At 39.6% G+C, this 21,714-nt stretch overlaps 1 protein-coding gene across 4 annotated transcripts in view; it reads right to left on the bottom strand.

Moving 5' to 3' along the window:
- Window positions 1-21,714, bottom strand: part of SNX25 (sorting nexin 25) — a 104,458-nt gene that overhangs the window by 40,264 nt on the left and 42,480 nt on the right. For all 4 annotated transcript variants that reach the window (XM_019667219.1, XM_019667218.1, XM_019667216.1 and 1 more), the window contains exon 6: window positions 5,208-5,278. In XM_019667219.1, the coding sequence (XP_019522764.1) occupies window positions 5,208-5,278 (71 nt within the window). The remainder of the gene's footprint in view (window positions 1-5,207; window positions 5,279-21,714) is intronic.

The raw sequence follows: 21,714 nt of genomic DNA, 5'->3' as shown, positions 1-21,714 counted from the left end.
GATGACTAAAGTTTCCTTGGTGGACAGAGATGGGAGTAGATCTGCCTACTATAGACTATAGAGAGTGTAATGGAAGTTCCCTGAGTCCCTCAAGGTCAAGAAGGGATGAGGGCGAAGCAGGATGCTGAGAAGGGATAGCAGGCGCGGAGGCAGCGGTACTCACAGCATGAGGGCTGGGCAGGGAGAAACACTAGCAAGGGCCCCCATAGCTATGGCGGGGAACCACCTTGGGGTGTTTTGTAAGTTTACGTCATTCATAAATTAGGAACTGTTTGTATCAAATGACTGCAATGCCAGAAAGTCCAATCCTATCAAAGCATTAGAAAGGACGCTGAGACGATTAGCTCCCTTCTTTCAGGCAGAGACACCTTTAAATCCCAAATCAGACAAAAGCTACATGTTATCTTTATAAAAATAATTCCTAATGGGGTGACCGATTAGCTCAGTTGGTTAGAGCATCGTGCTGATAACACCAAGATTGCCGGTTCAATCCCTGCATGGGCCACTGTGAGCTGTGCCCTACTTACTAAGAGTCAACTATGCCATCGTAGCATGAAAGAAATGTGTAACCAATGATCATGGCTGTTCCCAATAAAAATGCTTATAAAAAATAATAATTCCTAATTGAAATCATTATGGTTCTTATCAGCAAATAACTGAGTGTGTATATGTGTACATATATACACATTCGATATATTCCGAAGTTCTACAGCTCTCTAGATATATTCAGTTCTAAAACTGTTTACTTATACTCTAAAGAAAAGAAGATGCACAATTTCACCAACGCCTCCCAATCTATGCTATGAGTGCTTCACTCCCAAGTGTGTACTATTTATTTACAGCAAGTTCGTAGCAGACTCAAATCCATATCATGTCCCTTGTTGCTCTCAGCTGAACGAATATTACTCTGACTCCCCTGAATTATTCTTGATAACATTTCAGGATTCAGAACAGCAGAAAAGAAAGCTGTAAAGGGAGCTGATGTGACTCCTCACATCAGTAGAGAATGTACTCTGGAGGATGTTTTAATCACCAGAAGTAGATCTTCAGTCATCCAACCAACATGTTTTTGAGTGCCCTTATGTGATAGGTACAGCTGTGCAATGAATAAAACTATCCCTAAACTTAAGGAGATCGCAGTCTAATGAGCAGGCAGGTAGACACACAAACAAAACTACAATACAATTTGATAAATGCAGTGAGAGTTGCATGTTCAGGATTCAGTAGTGGTGCGCATGTGTGGAGCAGTCAGTGCTACCCAGAACAGAGGTAGCAGAGTTGAGTCAAAAGGTGGCACGGCTGTCATTCCCTTAAGGACTTGTCAGGTGGACGTGGGTGGAGGGTACCACAGTACACAGATGAAGAGGACAGCTGTGGAATTTGAGTTCCTAAGATAACTCAAGCACTCTCTTATCTACCCAGGATCAGGGGAGGTGGGTTGTAATCAGAGAAGAGACATTTGAGATAAAATATAAAGGATACGTAGGAGTTAACTAGGCAGAGTGATAGTGACAGCAGGGTAGCATGCCAGGAAGAAACAGAATGTGCAAAGTATATGAGGCAGGAGGAACCGGGGTGAGTTGAGAAAACAGAAAAGTTAGTGTGGCTGGAGTACAAAGAGAGGAGATGGGATGGCAGGAGATGAGGCTGACGAGCAGGACAGACGGGCCAGAGTAAGCAGGACCCTGTAGGTTTCACAGCAAGGAGTTTTTATTCTAAGAACAATAGGAAGATGATGAAGGGTTTTAAGCATGGAGATGACATGATAAGATCTATTTTTTTAAATCATTATGGCTTCAATATGGAAAATATATTAAATAGGTGTAGGAGTGGACACAAGAAGGCCAGTTAAGAAGCTACTGCTTCAAGAAAAAGGCTGGTGGTGGAAAAATGGTGGTGTAGAAAGAGAATAGAGTTCAAACATATTTAGGAGGTCAATCTGTGTGATGATAATGGACTAGATACAGCACATGATGAAGAGTGAATGCACAGGGATGACTTCTAGGTTTCTGACTTATATGGATGAATGGTGAAGCCATTCACAGAGACAAGAAACTATAGAAGATGACCCGTTTTGTGGGACTCTCACTTGGACATTTTCATTTGTCAGCACCGAGTGAGCTGGCTAATTCCTTACGGTTTCAGGGGGTACACAATCTGGTCATTTCTCCCAACCTATTAGATGGCATTTTTTTTCTTCAAATCCTCAAAGTATCTTAATCATCAGTGATTATGATTGAAAAAGCCTTGCCAGAAACATCTTTACGAAACTATATTTACATATATATTTATAATGTAGTGTGTATATTTATAGCATATACACACTACATTCATAAGTGAAGTTTCCATCCGTAGGTTGAATCCTAAATATTCTTATGATTGTTCATCTGCTCATTCTTTTTATAAACTTCTTCAGTTTCCCACTCACAAGGAGAATGTAGAAATAAGGAGAAACAGCTTTGGAAATGACATTGCTCACAATTGCACACACAACCTGGTAGCACCATTACACGGTCACTCTGAGATACAAATGAGGACACCCCTTTTCCCCAGGTTCCAGGAAACCAGTGCAGACAGGTGGGGCTTATAGCAAGAGGTTAATGTACAGACTGAGACTTTTCCCTTGATGATAGTCTCACTAGGTTTTCACTGTCTCTAAAATGCAAAGATCTCTAAAAACAACTCAACGCTTACATTTGGGGAGCTTTTTAATGCTAAATATAAAACTTTCCTTAATGACTTTTGCAGTGAGAGGAAAAAAATCAACATATTTTTGTCTAGAAATAAAGATCAATTTAAGGAAGAATGAGGTATAGTGGCTATCTAAGCCAGTTTATAAAATAACCTTTTATTTGCAGCTATACATCAAAATTCCAAAGATCACAAAAAAACAAGAACTGCTTCCTCTAGTACTAAATATATTACTGAATATCCAATTAAAAGAAAAAGAACAATGGAGAATGCTAAATTTGATCTTCCTTTTTTAATAAAAATGTATGTACACAAATTTTGACAACGTAATTGTTTAAAATTGAAATCACCTACATATGCCATTCAACAGTGAGACAGCAGGTGGTATATGAATTAGAGGAAATTACATGAGACTAGAAGTCACATGTTACTATGTTCTTCTCCTCTAATAACAGGGAACAAAGCATTAGCTTTGCAAAGATAATCGACTTGGAGACAGCAGAAATAGAAGAATGTTAACTATTATCTCTGTACTGGTAACTTCCAAGTATTTCTCTTCAGGGTTGCTCTCTCTCTCTCTCTCTCTCTCTCTCTCTCTCTCTCTCTCTCTCTCGACAGAGTGGATCCCAGCTTAGAAATGCCAAACGGGCACTTTTTTATCCTCCTTGTCATCACAAATCCAGTATGCCCAAGACCAGTGAGCACTCTTACCTCTAAATCATGCCCCGCTGTACCTTCCCTGATTTTAAATATCTTCACTGAGAAACCCTTTATGATCATCTAGACTACAACACTCAATCTAAAGACCGAAAAATGGAGTCCTAGAAAAATACAAGGACTTGTCTAGGTTTCATTAGAAAGCTATCAGGGGACCCTCACTTGAACCAATGTCGCCTAACTCCTGCTCTATACTCCAAACTTCATCTCAGCAACCGGAAGCAATGGGGCATAACAGAAATAGCAGCCGACTAGAAGTTATGAGCTCAGACTAATTCACTTAGCTTCTCTAGATGGCCACTTCCTCATCTGAAAAGTCAACAGGTTGTGCCAGCACTCTAATGTCCCATGATCTGAATCTCCCCCATATCCAATCAGTCACCAAGCAGGCTCTTTCGCCTTACTAATCCTCATCAATCCCTTCCTTTTCACTATTATCCACATCCTAGATTGCAATACCTCATTCCTAGACACTGCATTTCCTCCTAGTTAGGGACTCAATGAATGCAGTTTGTTTTGTTCACCACTGTATCATAATCACCTCGTCAGTGTTTGGCAAACATTTCTGAATAAATGCATTTGCACAGCCTTCCTTTACTGGGCTGAGACTGAGAATTAGTGTCTCTTCAAAATCTATACCTTCATTTCCCCTTTTTACACATCAGTGTCTACCTTCCATCAGTGTCTCAGAGAGACAAGGAAAAGTCCCCAGCCCAAGATTCCTTTAGCCTCCGTGTGCTAATTACAAACCTGGGTGCACGTTCAAGTCTCTGGGCCGTTCTTCTTTGTTCTTTTAGCAGTCTGCCCCCTGACAGGGACTTGAGTGGGCCTGGAGACTTTCATGGAAAGGCTAGCCTACAAGAAAGCAGTGTCTGCTGCCTCTTAGCTACGAATCAAGATCTGCTCTGCATTCTAGACAGTAACCCATCTTTGAACCTCATGTATGAGAGGGGGAATATGCTAGCGCCATGCAAACTACAAAGGGGGTTGAGAGCCATCTTCACACCTTAATTATTCCTCAGTATCATGCCTGGATAAAAATCTCTTCATTTGAAGGGAAACAGGAAACAAAACAAAACAAAACAAAACAGAACATATTTTTTTAAATCTATAAAAATACAAAGAGGACAGAAGCTATTCATAATATAAATGCTTAACTAAAGGAAAAGATTAAGTAAATTATAAAACATCAACTCCCTGGAGTCATTTAAATGACCATCAAGATTATGCTTCAAGATAGAAATATTAATATTAAAATTAAATTTTAATCAGAAAAAACTTATGAAATCAAGTTTAGTTTAAAAACAGAACAGAAGCACTATCTACCCAACGATTTTAATCTTCCTAAAATTATGACTACAGATGAATGAAGTTTATAAGGGAACACAAAATACAAACAAAGGCTTTTGTTAGGATGATACTGTATTAACCCTCCATTGGGCGCAACTGATCTCACAGATTCATTGCACACAAAGATGCTGCTAGGAACACGTCTTTACTGTACTAAGTCACAAACACGACTAGTTACGGTAGAGGGGGAAGATTTGGAAGCGATGAGTCACGATACTTAAGTTAACTGTTAAGACATTTGAAAATTTGTGTGCAATGAATCTGTGAGATCAGTTGGGACCAATGAAGGATTAACTTTCTCTAATGCTATTATACTATTATTTCAACAAACTGGAATATTTAAATGTAAGCCGGAAGAATGCTCCTACTTGCCAAAGTTCTGAGAGGAGAGAGAAGGCCGGCAATAGACCTGTAGAATGTATAACTGAAGAAAACAAACTGGTTCTTACCCTTGTGCCTCTTCAGCTGGGGAAAGCTGCTAATTGTAGTTGCCTGGATTATTTCCACTACAATTTGATACCTGATTTTTAAAAAGAGAGAAAAAGAAAAGATTGAATAGGAAGAAAATATTATTCTGAGATACTTTTATACTGTATTTGTACTAATCAAATATAACACAGGAACTGCAAAGCTTGCTCACATATCATCTGAGCCATCCGGCAGGTACTGAGCACCTACACCAGATGGGCGCTGTGCCGTGTGCTAGTCAGCTCTGAGACCGTGATGTAAGAATCATGAACTTGCTCCTCACACTCCGTTCCCTATACAAGAAGTATTACTACCTGCCCCCTCACTGAAGACAAAAACTGTGAGGTTATGCTCAACGCCTCTCTTTCACTCGCCCATCTACCCTCCACTCCCCCATCAGGACCCAGAACCTACTGACGCTTCCTCCTAAATCTGCCCTGTCTGGTAAGGTGGCCATGAACCACATGTGGTTACTTAATGGAAAATTTAGTTCCTCAGTTGCACTAGTCACACTTTAAAGGTTCCATAGCTACATGCGGCTCAGGGACCATACTGGATAGTACGTATGAACATTCCCATCACGGCAGAAAGTTCTACTGGATGGAGTTGTCCTACATACTTCTCAAAGCTGTCCTCTCCTCGCCCGTCCCACTGTCACTGTCTCAATGACTTCCCTCATTACTTCTCACTTGGAAGACCATTCCAGACAGAATAGAGTATCTGCAGTGGGACCATGGCGTCAATACTGTTTGAGCTCCCCAGGTAATTCTAATGCACAGAGAGAGGAGAGACAACATCAGATAGATATATAGATAGATATATATATATATATATATATATATATGACTAAGAAAACCTCTGAATCAGGAAAAATCAACGTTTTCATTAAGTGCTGAGTACAACCCTAGGGTGGTAGCTATTTTGAGCATATTCAGGTGGGCTTTATGAACCCAAGTTCTTAAGGGCTATTCAGTGGCTATTTAATATTGCCCTAACCAACCTCATCCGTACTCAATGTTTCTTAGCCCATAATTATATTGGCTGATTAAGAATTTGTCTGTAGTAAAGCTATTTGACATTAATTATTACTCTGAACACAAATTTTATGGCATTCTAAGGTTTAATGCTACATTTGGCTGGCTTTATAAGTTCTTTTGCGTTTTAATTAAAACCCAAGTGAGACATGAATTCATTCTAGTTATTTGGACTCCTCGCAAAGCACATCCTTTTATTTCTCCATTTGTGTAATATAAATATTGATGCCTGCACTACCACCTCAGAGAACAGGCTGTTAGGGGCTGTTGTTGGCATGCCACCTGGAGATTGTGGCAAACACTGCTAGCTGCCAATATACTTTCTTTCTTCCTTACTAACTGACCCACAGTTTTATCAGGACAAGAAATGCACCTTCCTAAAAATGCTACCCTTCTCCCTAGCAGTCAGGGATGGCCATTTGATATAGTTCTAGCCTGAGCTATAAGCCGAAGCTGCTGAGTGGCAATTCCAGGAAAGCTTTGTAAAGGGGCAGGCTCCACAGAAAAGTCTTTTGTCTGTGCCCTTTCCCCATCATCCTGTGTGAAACAAGGATGCAACTGGATGAAGGCACAGCAGCCACGAGGATGAAAGCCACAGGCTAACATGGTGAGGCTAAGAAGATAGGAGTTTAGATCTCCAATGATATCATTGAGCCATCTTAACAGCCACACACTGCCCATCCCGGGACAGTTACATGAGGAAAATAAATCCCTACTTGTTTAAGTCACTATATGTCAAATTGTTTCATATAATAACGAATAACAAATGCCATTCCAACTGACAGAGCGTGCTTTGAAGACTCCATACACAGAGGCGATATCTCTAGGTTGAAGACACATTTGGGCAACGTTCCCCAAATGTCCTAGCTCTCCTAGGACATCAATGATTAATAAAGTCTTCTGATAGAAGTGCCTGCATTCCTCCAAATAAAGGTAAAGCACAAAAATAGCTCTTTACAGGACTGTTCCTGCAAGCTACTGAACAGATGAGGAAACAGCTTATAAGAAGCACACACAAACCCGGAACCATCAATGTCTAACATTCCCTAACCAATTCTTTTTTTTTTTTTTTTAATTTTTTATTTATTTATTTATTTATTGTTAGTTTCAGGTGTACAGAACAATGCAATAGTTACCCTTTTCACCCTCACAAAGTAAGAAATAAGTCAGTCAGAGAAAGACAAATATCATATGATCTCACTTATACGTGGATTCCCTAACCAATTCTTTCGTTTAACCTTGAACTGCCTTTCCCTTGGCAAGTTAGCACTGTCTCTCTTATCCAACTCAACTTCTTTTTCTCTGCAATATAAAACTGGACTTAAGGGCTGGTTAGCTCAGTTGTTTAGAGCACAGAGCTCATAACACCAAGGTTGCCGGTTTGATCCCCACATGGGCCACTGAGCTGCACCCTCCACAACTAGATTGAAAACAATTACTTGACTTGGAGCTGATGGGTCCCGGAAAGAACACACTATTCCCCAATAAAATTTAAAAAACAACAAAAACAACTGGACTTAAGCCAAGACAGTTTCTATACAGCTCTCTCAAAACTACAGTCACTTTCTAGGCTTTTGCTCATGCTGTTTCCTTCTGAAAACAATCTCTCTACTTGTCCACCTAACTATATGTTACACATACTACTTTCCCCCTCAAATCTTCCCATCCCTCTAATTCAAATTACTATTTCTCTCTTCTGAAATCCTAAATGACTCCTGCTCTATAACAGTACTTATTTATCTACTATTTTATACTGTTGATTTAAAGAGTCACATTTCCACAAACAGTGCTGTGAATGAAGAAAATGAGGTGTTCAGTTACTTCAGGGCCTAACACTTCTTTAAAAAATGGTAACACATCTGAGCCAAAGACAAAATTGTGGCTTCATCTATAGTAAAGATATGCTATCTTTTTTCTCTCCAACTTTATCATATGCTTCTTTGAAGACAGGGCCTGTGGCTTGTATTCTCCTATAGTACCTCGCCTGGCACTAAACATATGGTAAATGTTAATGAGTGCTATGGATGAATGTTTGTGTTCCCCTAAAATTCATATGTTGAAGCCTAATCCCCAATATGATGGTATTTGGAGGTGCCACCTCTGGGAGGTAATTAGGTCAACGGGATAGTGCCTTCATAAATGAGATGAGTGCCCTTAGAAATAGACTCAAGAGAGCTCTCTTGCTACCAAGTAAGATTACAGCAAGAAGACAGTCATCTATAAATCAGAAATTGGACCCTCACCAGACACCCAATCTGCTGGCCCCTTGATCTTGGAATTCTCAGCCTTCAGAGCTGTAAGAAGTAAATGTTTGTTGCTTAAGCCACCCATTCTATGGTATTTTTGTTAAAGCAGTCCAAACTGACTAAGACAATGAGCTATATTAGTAAGTGTAAACATCTGTAACACTTAATTAACAGGTACAAATAACATTCTGAACAATCTGTTCCTTTGATATTCTTAGTGATTCATGTGCTGGAACAAATGAGTCATCAATGGTACTGAAAAAAATACAAACCATGTGAGTAAAGAGTTAAATTTTTTAAATGAATCCATAAAATTATAATGTAATACCAGCTAACATTTGTAGATTCCCTTTATTAGGTACCAGGGTACCTGTTTAGATACTTTAATTTATATGATCTCATTTAATCCTCATAATAAGGTGTTATAATTATCCCCACGTTACAGAGGAGGAAGTTGGAGATCAGATGGATTAAAAAATCTATCCAGGGTCTCACTGCTTTTAAGTACTAGGGCCAAAATTGCATCCTAGGGCTGCCTGGCTCTGAAGCTCATGTTCTTCACCATTTTCCCACCACCCTAAAATTCAGTACAGGTTAATGTCTATCTTGTGTAAGGCCTTTGAAAGCATATAAGCATGGTCAATGCCAGGTCATCTTTGCAGCCTCACTGCCTTCTGTATCCCTCTGGGATACCATTTTCCCACCAAACCAGACCACATGCTATACCCCAAGCACACTCCAGCTCTTTCCTGACTCCCAGCATTGGCTTTCAATCCCCAGCGTTTGCACACAATCCCTTCCCCTTATCTGTTAAAATCCTATTTGTTCCTTAACACTCAGTTGGTGGCCATTCCTCTCTGAAGCTTCTTAGATTCCTCTCTTCTACAGGGTAAAATATTTGTCCCTACCCACTTCTTTAGCTCTTTACACTCCACTTCTGGCCTTAGTATCTTGCCTCACATTTAACTGTTTATATCCACATGGGTCTCCTATGCTGAACTACTAACACCTCCATGGCAAGGGAAAGAATTCAAGGATCCGCAACCAATTCATCTTTATACTAGGTCCTCCTCACATAGTGCTTTGCACATAGTAGGCATTTGAACTTGGTTACTGATTTTGTAGAATTCACCTTCACTTGATACTAAAAGGCCCAGTGGTAAATGAGTGACTTTTTCTCTCTCAACGAAACCATACAAACATATGCACCCTAGTGTGGGCTAGCCTCAACAACACAGGGTGCCTAGTCCTCTGAGGAGCTACTCAGGGATGCCTGGCACTCACTTGGCTTTCTTCCTCCAGAGGAGGACATGGCCTTGCTGGTGCCAAGTGGTTCAAGAATCAGGAGGGCTGATATTTGCAAACATTCTCTTGATCAGAAGTGCAGAGATTGTTAGTATTTGTTTCCCCAAAAACATAATGTAAACTCAAGTATTAAGGGGAAGCAGCATTAACAAGAATTCAGCTCTTTTCCAGCTCTAGCAAGATCCTATCTACTGTATCCCTTGTCCCAGAAACAAGGAAAAAGTCCCACAAAGATAGCTGCCACCTGCCCCTCTGAGTTGCTACCTCACCTCTCTTTCGATTTGTACATTTATCTAAATTAATAAAGACTTAGAGCAGGTTTATATTTATGAACTCTACCCATTAATCATTAACTTACCTGAAATGCTACTGTCCTTCAAAATAACCACCTTAGAAATCTAGACTTATTGTCCTTTTACTGTCAACTGTTCAGAACAGCTTTGGAATTCTATTAGCACAGATTTCAAAGCCAAACCAAACCAAAAAAAAGAAATAGTCTCTTCATTTCATTAGGCACACCTTACACAGATTTTTAAAAAATATATTACTTTAAGGATATCTTGGGCATGCACACACTGCAATGTCTTAGCAGAGTCAAAGGCTGAACAAATCCTAGTCTCAGATATACAGTATGGTAAATGGTTTAAAATACAGTTTTTTGGGGTTTTTTTGTTTTTGTTTTTGTTTTTTTATTGGGGAATTGGGGGGATGGGAACAGTGCTGGGGAATTGGGGGAAGGGGAACAGACAAATTGCTGTCGTTTTGTTCTTCAGTCTAGTTGTGGAGGACATTGCTTCACTGGCCCAAGTTGGCACCATCATTGCGCTCTTCCCGGGCGAGGCACACCAGTCGCCGGCTTCTGGATGGCCGCTCACCCTGGCTGCTGGCTACACACGGTAGCCCATGGCAACCCACTGCCACAGGGGCTGCAGCCTATGCCGTCGCCGGCGACTCATAGCAGCCCAGCTCCAGGTTGAGCTGTTGTTCAGCATCTTAGCTGTGGAGGGCAGTGTCACTGGCCCTCATATGTGGGATCCAAACCGGGGCCCTCTGGCGTCCCAAGCCAGTTCTTAACCATCGCGCCACTCGGCCGGCCCTAAAATACAGTTTTTATTAAAACTAGCAAGGATTATTTATAGGTTAAAATACTATATATATGTATATGTATATATGTATGTACGCATGTGTATATATATAACAAACAATAATGCTTTCTGAGTTGCCACAGGCTACTTTGTACTAGTCTAGAGATAATGTTTTCATTAGTGGGCCTTCAGTTAAAGCACCTGAGAAGAAATAAGGCCGTCATTTCAGCTAGCTAAGCCGAAGCTGTTTCCCAACTGAGGAAGTGTATCGGAGTAGTTGAGAATGTGAGCTCTGGCGCCAGATAGCCGGTGTTCAAATCCTCACAACACTTACTGTGTCACCCTGGGAAAATTATTTAAGCTTTCTAAAACTCAAGAGTCCTCATCGGTAAGAAGAGGAACAACAGTATTTCTCCTCATAGGGTTGCTGTGAAGATTAAATGAGAAAAGGACTTTTAAAATATTTGGAACGGTGCCTGCCCCACGATAAGAGTTCAATAAATGTTAACTATTATTATTGTTCCTTAACACCACTGTTGACTCTTTAGATAGGTACTATTTAAGGAGATGGCATGTGTGTGTTTATAAAATATATATAATTTAAGTAGACTTCCTTTTCTCCTGACTATAGGAGTGTCTTGGCCTACTCAATCTAACCAGCAGGGTCACCATAATTGAACAAGATCAGGTTTACTGACCCCCTGCAATGAGCAAGAGGAACCACGGGGCATTTCCCAAACGAAGGAAAGACAGACTTACTGTGCAATTCTGGGGAAGGCGGGCTATAGATGAAATGTAAGTGAAGCACAGTGGGATAGCCTCAACGCAGGGCTGCGTAAAGGGGTCACTTTCAGGTGGATCCAGGCTCCCAATTCCTTGGAAACTGCAAATTTTCTATGTGAAATGTTGAGCCCAGAGACCCCATTTTCTGCAGCTCCACATGATAAATGATAAACGAGGCTGCTTCTCTTTGTAAAGTGACTGAACTCCAGGCACAAACAGGATGTGTCCTCCTTACTGACGGAATTTCAAACAGTCTAGGTGAGAGTTTAGGGAGCACAGTTTCTCAGCAAACAAGAAAGCAGTAGTCACTCAAGGAAGGGAATCATTCTGACACTTTACAGCTGCTGAGTATACTTGGAAGAAATATTGTTCCCTGTTAATTTTGCAGCCGCCTTTAGTGTCTGTTATCCCAGCCTGATAAATGGACGGGGCAGATTGAATTTTCTCAGTCTGGGCCTGTTTTCACTTTCTCTGAAGGAACATATGTTCATTGAAGGAAATAGGAAAACACACACAGCACAACATTCAAAGTGAACCATGATTAACATTTGGCATATATATCTTTATAACCTTTTTTCTAGGCAAATATAATATTCTGTTGTTTGATAAGACTGGATTTATGCTATAAATACTGCCTTAGAGGCTTTTTGATTTATCAAGTATAGTTACTACTTTCCAACATTATGAAATATTCTGATGCAACACCATTGTTACATGGTAATCCATTAAATAGATGTGCCAATTTTTTTTTAACCAAGCCCTTATTGTTAAGCACTTTGGTTATTTCAAGCTTTACTCTATTTTAAATACAATTTCAAGAAACATTGTTGGAGAAATCTTCCCACACATTCATGATTATTTCCTTAAGATACATTCTATGACTAATAACTTTATCAAAAAGAATGCATATTTTGTGATTTGTTTTTCATATTGTAAAGCCATGTTACAAAAAGGTAATAACTTATACTCCTACCAGCAGGTTGCCTGTTTTCCTACACCCTTGCCAACACCAGATGTCATCAAATTTTTAATCTTCATTGATATTATGAATAATGCAAAGTATCTCATTTTAGTTTTTACGTATGAGCACTGCTGAGAATAACAACAAGGCTCTGAGCTATCTTTTCATGAGGTATGTTTCATGGTATCAAGCAGGAAGGGCCAGGGAGCTGCAGCACAAACAGGAAATACTTTCAGTCAAGACTCGGAGGAGTAAGAGGCTCTTGTCTCTAAAGGGGCTATTAAACCTGTTTTTCCCTTTTCTAGTGTGGAGAAGGCAGCTGATTCCACAGAAAGACTAAGACATGCTTCCTAACCTTTTTCCATTCCTGGCACAAACGGCAAATTATAATATTTGAACAGAACACTGGAGTAGCCAGCCATCCCAGGCCCCACCCAGTCAATCACCAGGGCTGAGGAAACCTTCACCCCCACACACCTATACGCTATACTTGAGTCACGCCTGTTAGAAAGTTCTGGACCAAAGCAGCCTGCAGTGTCCTGACCTTATTAAGTAAACACACACACAATTCATGTTACATATACAGAAAATAATCTGGAAATGTATATACTAAGTAGTAGGAGTTTTCATCTTCTTGCAATACGTGATTTCTATTTTTTAATCTTGTTTACATCATTTAATCTTGCTAAAATAGCTACGTTACCATACATTCATTTTCTGGTTCTCAGAGCCTACAGAAATTACATGTTACAGAAGCAACCAAAGCTTTATCACCCGTGGCTAGCGGATGCCCTTTATTTAACCTCAAGAAAGCCAAAATTTCTCTCTCTGTTACCTATATCTAGTTTTTACTAGTGTTCTTCATAGTTTTATGTCAGCTATTAAAATCACAATAGTGTTCATTTATAGACTGTGTACAGCAACACTGCTATATGTTCTCAATTCTTACAGAATGCATTTTCATTCAGACTGTTTACTAAATATTATCTTTAGTTGCCTAGTTTTATGTTCTAGACTGAAGATGTCCTAATGACTTTCTTATACATTTTGAGTGAAAGTTTTCTGAAATATTACTGTGTTATCTCATCTCATCCATTACTCAATTCAAGTCAGGATCTGAGAAATCTGTTGCCGTCTGATCAGTTATTTTTTCAGTTCTAACTGGGAGCCTAGCACGTTCTGAGAACTGTGCTAATGCATTACATGCATTATCTCATTTAATTATCATCACAACCCTATGAAATAAGAATGATTTTCTCCATTTCATAGTTAAAACTGAGGCTCAGGGTTTAAATGAGCTGCCCAAGGTCATGTAACCTGCAAGCAGCAAAGCAAAAGCAGACCAGGTCTGTGAAATCCAAGTCTATCTGACTCCTGAGCCCATGGTCACGGCCAGGGTCTACTTTAGATGCTTGACTGATCACTATGGGTTGACTTCTTATGTCACTAACCCTCATTTGCCTCTAGAACAGGGGTCGGCAAACTTCTGAGACAGAAGAGCCGCCAGGGGTCAGCAAACTGCGGCTCATGAGCCACAGGCTCTGAAGTAAAATTGAAAATGAAAATAAAACTATCATAGTTTCACTTATAAAATTTTTAAAAGATATTATTCACACAATGATGATTATGTAAAAATATATTTATGGCTGTCGAATAATTTTTAAATTGTTGTGAGAGACAGGATTGGCTCTTCCCGGAGTCGGCAAACTTTTGAGATGGAACGTACCCCAAGAACTGCATGTGGCTCGCGAGCCGCAGTTTGCCGACCCCTGCTCTACAAGAACTGCATTCTTGTCCAGTCAGGGTTATCAAAAGACAGGGCATGTGTGGTCACTACTCAGTAAGAGTACTCAAAACTCATCATTTCCTAATAATTTTATTCCTCTTATTATTATTGATGTTCAAGGTTATCTACATTGATTGTATCAGTGTGTTGGAAACACTATGCGCATAAAATGTTGTGCTGCTGCACATCTCTTCCCACCTCCACATTCAGTGACGTCATGCCAGTGGCTTTAAATTGGCCACAGTTGGAGTACTGACACCACAGAAATCAGCAAATGCTACACGTCAGGGTTTCTCACCCCTCCACACAAAAGCCAGTTTTTAAAATGAGCAGCACACCACTCTACCACTCTTCACTACCATTCCTTCAGTAGACCTTGTGAATCATAAAATTCTTTTCTGTTGAGTAGGGACTTTGCATGACTTTGGTTTTTTTAAGAAAAAAAGCATTACCCATCCACCCCACTCCACCCCCAATTCGTGATGTTTCATTCTAAGTATAAAAAGCTCCACCCCTGGTCTCTGCCCCTGTCGCTCACTCCTCTCTCCCTGGAGAAGGAAGGTTTTTAATCTGATCACAGAGGAGGAGGAACTGGGCACGTGAAGCACTGTCCTTCTGTTCTCCTTCCTCTTAAGAGCATGTGTTCTCTGCCTCCAAGGCAGCCAGAAAGTGGACTCTGCACCTGCCAGGCAGATGGAGAGAGAGAAAGAAGCAGGGAGAAGGTGGATTATTCCGGTCCAGCATGGCTTAGCGGGAAAAAATAGAGTACACTGCTTACATATATCCACCATATTCTCCTTGGACTACCCATGATAAGAGCGACATTTTGGTCTTCATCTTCCTTATTCCTTGGCCCTAAGATGGCTCAGACCTCAGGATGGAGAGAGGAGCATTGCTATTTATTGGTTCTCCTCAAACCTTAAAAATGAGACACTGAATTCCAGTGGGCCACTAGTAACTGATCAGTGTTCACACTAAAATGAAATCTGTTTGCAAGCCTTGTTCTAATGATTATAACAACAACATTAGTGGCAGCTAACAATTAGGAGTACACAGATTCTGGGCCAAGCGCTGTCCATAAGCTGACTCACGCTTCCTCCTGTCATGCATTAAGCACGTACCTGACCCACGGTGCCGGTGTTGCTCCAATTAAAAGCACATAATAAATTCTTTAATGTCTAAGAGGTTGTCAACTTCTTCATACCAAAATTCCCCCTTCTTAAATCAAATTTTACATGGCTGCTAATACTTAATTATCTTTGCACCTAAATGAAAATAATCTGTGTTCTCTGATATGTTTAACTCCCACCTCTGTGCCCTCAGCTATTTCTCCAACACCAACCGAAGGAATTATATTCTGAAGTCAGTGTACTTTTCAATTTTCATAAAACTGTAAGATCGTTTAGAACATTTTTTGAATTTATATTCATTTATTATTTTCATAAAAATTTGCCAGGCTTCTCTGTTTCACACTTTAAGATTTTTCATCTCCTGTCCACCCACATTAGCCTTTTCCTCAGCTGTTTGTATGTGTTTTTTGATTTCTGACATGGCGCACTGGTTTGTCTTAAGGTATGCACAATTTCTTCCTTCACGTTCCTCTATAATGCAATCCTATTTTACTGCTCATGATTCACAATATATTTTCAGAATCACTGTTCAAAACACTGAACATTTAAATAATTTAAATTCTTTTACACAGAAGCATGCAATTTTAAGAATTTTAATATTGGTAATAATACAGTCTTCAAGTGTAAATGCACCTAAATTAATTCAGAAGTGAAAATCTATCCCCTTAATATTTAAATAAAAAATATTTAGCAAACTCCCTTAGTAACCCCAATTGTTACTCATGATCTCTGAAGTGAATCCATTCATTATGCCCCTTGCCTCTTGTTTTATCCTAGTAAAACAGGAACCGCCACAACAGTCTCAGTATGTACTAGATAAAAGGTTTGCTTCTCTTCTCCAACCTAAATGACCCTTAATCTTTTAAGTTTTAAACCTTTCATTCATTATTAGAATTTCCTCTCTACTATTTTCAGATTCTCCATGTTGCTCTTTAAATGAGGGCTCAGAAATAAACAAATCCAGAGCTGAAGTATCTAATAAAGGTTAGACTGGCAGTAAATGAAATTATGGCAGCGATGGGTTGCTATGATTTTGTTACACTTGTCTCTCTGGGCAGTCTATCACCATCTTAAGATGATGGCACTTTCTGACGGTATTGTTCTCTATACAAGAATGAGTGCCTGCAAAGACTCAAAGACAGTAGAGAGTTATCTCCACAACTGAGGGAAATTCCACAAGGTTGGGACTGTGTGTCACTGCTGTTTTCTACCTGCCTGGCTAGCAAGCTACCCAGCTTTACATATGGAATTTGAACTCAGGTCTGTCTGATCTCAAATATCTTGGCAAATGTCCAGTCCAGGAAAGTACGTATATTTTCATTATAGTATATTATACTTGTAAACTTCTAACACTTGAGTGTTATGCTGCTTCACTATAACTATACAACATATAGTACTGAAGAAAAGGACTATTTGCCTATTCCATATCCATTCTTCTTTCTTCCTTAATAGAAACCTCCATTTTCCCTCCCCATAGGAACCTCTCATCAATAGAATCCTCCACTTTTAACTGAGCCTAAGGCTGCCCAGAATAAGACTACCTATTATATCACAATTGTTCTGACCAATAAAATAAAAGCAGAAATAGCATGTAGCAGCAGCTTCCAGAAATTTCCTTAAAAGACGGCCAGTGTATGACCTTGGCCACCGTCTTTCCTTGCCTTCATTCTGCTTCTTACCATTTGGGATGTGATAGTTGGCATCCTAGAATACACCCTGAACCATAAGGACTCTGGAATACACCCTTAACATGACATAGCAGCGAGCTAGAGGGTCCCTGAAGAGGGTGGAGCCCCTGTACCAGCTCAAAATGTCAATTTTTCCAAGGGTGAGAAACCTTGGGTTAAACTCATCTCTCAGGAAGTCCAGTGATAAAATATCCTTTGTTTATTATGATAACATGGTGGAATAATGAGGTATCTTGATTAATCAACATTCTCCTCAATAGAGGTATCATATATCTCAAACAGTGATAAACAGTTTTCAAAGAATTAGAATATAATGAATTCTATGACATGGCATCTAGCCAAGACTTCAGATTGGTAGCATGTGGAAGAAAATTCCATTTAAAAGAGATTCTCAGTGCTAGCTGCATGTTATAATCACCTGGGGAGCCTTAAAAAAAATACTGATGTCCAGGTTCCACTCCAGACAAGTTATATAAAAATTTCTCCATTTCATGGAGGAGTAAATAATTTTCATTAGAGTACTTTGTACAAACACACTGAGAAATCCCACAGTGCAGGCAGTACCGGCCGCATTCTTGGGCCACAATCTGCCCACTCACTTACAAGGAGTTCTTGTCAGGGCAGAACCTTCCATTTTCCTTTGTTTAATGTTTACTTTGACTCCCATTTCATCTTCAAAATAAAGGAACACACAGTCCTTTGTCTGGTAAGGCTGTAATTGTCGGGTTTCACTAATGGATGCACCTTTGTTCTGGACTCCAGTTTGCCTGATTGTGGCCATCATCCCACCACCCAAACCAGAAGTGGGAAATCTAGTCAGCTGCCGTTTAATATCCTGCACCAAGATGACATTCAGATTTTGGCTCCTGTTTCATTAACAGAGTTGATCAGTGCTTCTACTGAAAGGCCCTGGAAAATTCAAATTATTACAGCCACCACATCCTCACTTTGACTTCTTGGATGCTAGAAAAGAAGAAAAAGGAAGTAGCTAAGGTTGGTAAGATATCCAGTTGTGTGTGTGTGTGTGTGTGTGTGTGTGTGTGTGTGTGTGTGTCCAGAGGGTGCCAAGAAAACGTATACACATTTTAAGAGATGTTATCTATGTATTACTTTTCAAAGTTGAATTGAATTACGGTAGCAATGTATAGTATGACGTTCTCGCAAAAGATGGCGTTAATCAAATGAATGCTAGCGTCATGTTACCGGTATATATTGAGTATTACAATTTTAGTACAGCTTTTTCCTTTCTTAAAATGTGTATACATTTTTTTGGCACCCTCTGTATTTTAAGGAAGTATTTCTAGCTCTATAATCCTACTGTGAAAGCATCTCAATGCCCACTCAGATTAAAAAAAAAAAAACAACACTGCAGAACTTCAAATACCACCTTCGAGATTTGTTTGTGTCTTCGTTTTTAATGCATTCCAGTCTAGCAAAGTTAAACGACTTTATTTCCTTTAGAAAATATGCATCTATCTTCCAAATAAAAGTGGACAATTTCATCAACTGCCTAGCCTAAATAAGACACATTCCCTGCCTTAGGCAGCCAATCCTGAAACTTTATGAAGAGCAATTTAAAGATAGTGACCTAAAACACTAATCAAGTTAGACAGGAGAGCACTCTCATTTTGCCAGAGAAACAACAGACAGGTTCAGACTACATTTGAAGAAAGCAGCTCCGTGAGTGTTAGGCGCTTGATAAGCCTCATCACAGTAGGTTTTAGACAGGAGTCTGATAAAAAGCGATTCTGCCTGTCAAGAACAGTAAGCAGAACTGACCCTGGAATGGAGACAACTTTTCTATCAGATAAACAATAAGCAGCCAAGTAACAAGATATTTATGCAACACCATATTTTTCTTTTTTTTTTTTTTTTAGCAAAATGATCAATCTCTGCCATTGCACAGTTATTCCTGGTAGCCTCTCCGGTTGGAGCTGTGCAAGAGGCAGAGAATAAAAGATATGCCCCAGGTTTGTTCCTAATATGCAATGAATAGGGACAGCAGCCCCATGGATAAAAGATATACCAGTGTCACACCAGAATTACCTGACAGTCTAGCAAACAGCAAAGCCCAAGGAATTGTCTCATAGTCACAGGTCCAGGGCAAGCTGCCTCAGGATAATTCAGTATGTACAAAAGTATTCAGAAAGTAACTCTGGGTACGTACAAGGTGTGATCACAAAATACAGTGCATGTTTAAGTTAAAAAAAATTTATTACAGTAAAAGACACACTGCCATTAATCCCCCTCAAAATACTCCCCTTTGCTTCGAACACACTTAATTCCATTGTTCTTGCCACTTTCTGAAGCAGTTCTGGAAGTCCTCTTTCATGAGTATTTTTAGTTGCGCTGTCATGGCTGCCTTGATGTCCTGAATCGTTTTGACTTTCGGGAAGAGCCAGAAGCCGCATGGTGCCAGATCTGGTGAATAAGGTGGATGAGGAAACACCGTAATGTTTTTATTTGACAGAAATTGCCATATACCAGAAGTGATGTGTGACATGGAGTGTTGTCATGATGGAGGATGAAATAAAGACACTCACAAAAGAGGACTTCCAGAACTGCTTCAGAAAGTGGCAAGAACAATGGGATAAGTGTGTTCAAAGCGAGGGGCAGTATTTCAAGGGGGATTAATGGCAACGTGTCTTTTACTGTAATAATTTTCTTTTATTTAAACAATCACCATATTTTGTGATCACACCTCATATATCTATCATTGAGAAGAACGCCTTTCACAATATTTTTCACCCAAGGTTCTTTGCCAAGCTTGTAAAGGGGACTATAAATCGTCAGGACTACCATGATCCCATAGCTGATGTTGCTAACTGCATATGACTCTTTCAAGAAGTTTACACTCCCTGTTACAAGAGAATTGTGCTGCTCTTCTAGAGGAAGTTATTGACATATTTCCTAAGATTCACATGAGGAACTGAAAGCTTATAAAGGAATAGAGATCAGAAGAATAGGTCATTCCAGTTTGATTCAGTTATTAAACCAACTTAATTAAATCTGAAAATGTACTCTTTTTGTTTCTAATAGAGTAGACACTTGAAGAATTTGATTATCTAATCACCAGAGTACCTCCAAGAGTCCTCCCCTTTGACTCTGTAAACTTCGTTGGAAACACAAAGCCTAACAGTAAGGTGTAGGGCACAGAGAATTCAATATATGGGATAGAAATAATGCACAAAAAAACACCCCATCCTGGTTTCTGCCTGCGTTCCATTACTCCTTGTTAGTGGATGGTATATAGTGGGGGCAGGCGGTGGTAGGGAGGGGTTCGGAATCTGCAACATTGTATTTCACTCTTATGGATTTATCAACAGGCACTTATAATGCTACTTAAGATGCTCAAAGATCACTCAACAGGCATTCTTTAAAGTGCAAACAACCCAAATTTTCCATCATCTGATAAATGGATAAACAAAATAGGGTAGAGTCATACAAGGGAATATTCTTCAGCCAAAATAAGGAATGCAATATTGATATATACTACACCAGGAATCTTAAAAACATTATGCTGAGTTCAAGAAGCCAGACACAATCGGCCATGTGTTGGATGATTTGATTTATATGAAATGTCCAGAACAGGCAAATCCATAGAGACACAAAGTAGATTAGTGGTTGCCAAGGGCTGAGGAGAGGAGAGGAATGGGAAGTGACTACTAATAGCAACGAGGTTTCTATTTAGGGTGATGAAAATATTCTGAAATGAGTGGTGATGATTACATAGCCTTTGAATATACTAAAAACCACTGAACTGTATACTTTAAAAGGGTGAACTTGACGGTATTTGAACTTTCTCAATATCTGCAAAAGTCCTTCTTTAGTTCAGCATTTCTACTCTCCTTTAAGTCTCTCAGCTCTCAGAGGGCCTGCTTTCCCAGACTCCCCACATCCTGTCCTTCCATGCTGCCCTCTTTATGAGAGCAAGAGGCAGTGATGTTAAAGAAAGATGTAAATGCTCTTTCTGTTTTTTGTTTCCTCACATAGGAGGGAAAACGGAAAAGGTAAAATCAGGACTTCTAGCATAATCTCTGGCCACACAGAGTGAGGCAATCCATAATGCTCCTACTGTGACAAGTAGGTTGTCCAATCATCCTGGGGCAGCAGATACCATGATTTCGTTTTTTAAAGGGCAGTTTTTGCTGAGCTATTTCTTTACCTGCTACATTAACTGCCATGATGAACTGCCAACATTAAGACATTTATGGCATTTCTAGTCCTAACACTTTGGCTAGTATATTTTGAAGAAGATAAACCACTAATTCTTATCAAGATGCATTCACCTTATAATATAAGTAACTGTGCTCAGATATAAAATGACAGATGATGCTAGAGTACCAATAGTTGACTGTTCAAAATAATTAGGTCAGAATAAAAAATAAAAAAAAGTTGTTTGGCACCTTTTGGTAACTCACCTTAATGTTGACCCTAGTTCAGAGGCAAATAAGACAAGTCTAGAATCGT

This window comes from Hipposideros armiger, unplaced genomic scaffold, assembly GCF_001890085.2.
Source record: "Hipposideros armiger isolate ML-2016 unplaced genomic scaffold, ASM189008v1 scaffold_488, whole genome shotgun sequence".
NCBI lineage: Eukaryota > Metazoa > Chordata > Mammalia > Chiroptera > Hipposideridae > Hipposideros > Hipposideros armiger.
The sequence above is the reverse complement of the archived record's forward strand: the minus strand, read 5'-3'. Positions and strand labels throughout refer to the sequence as shown.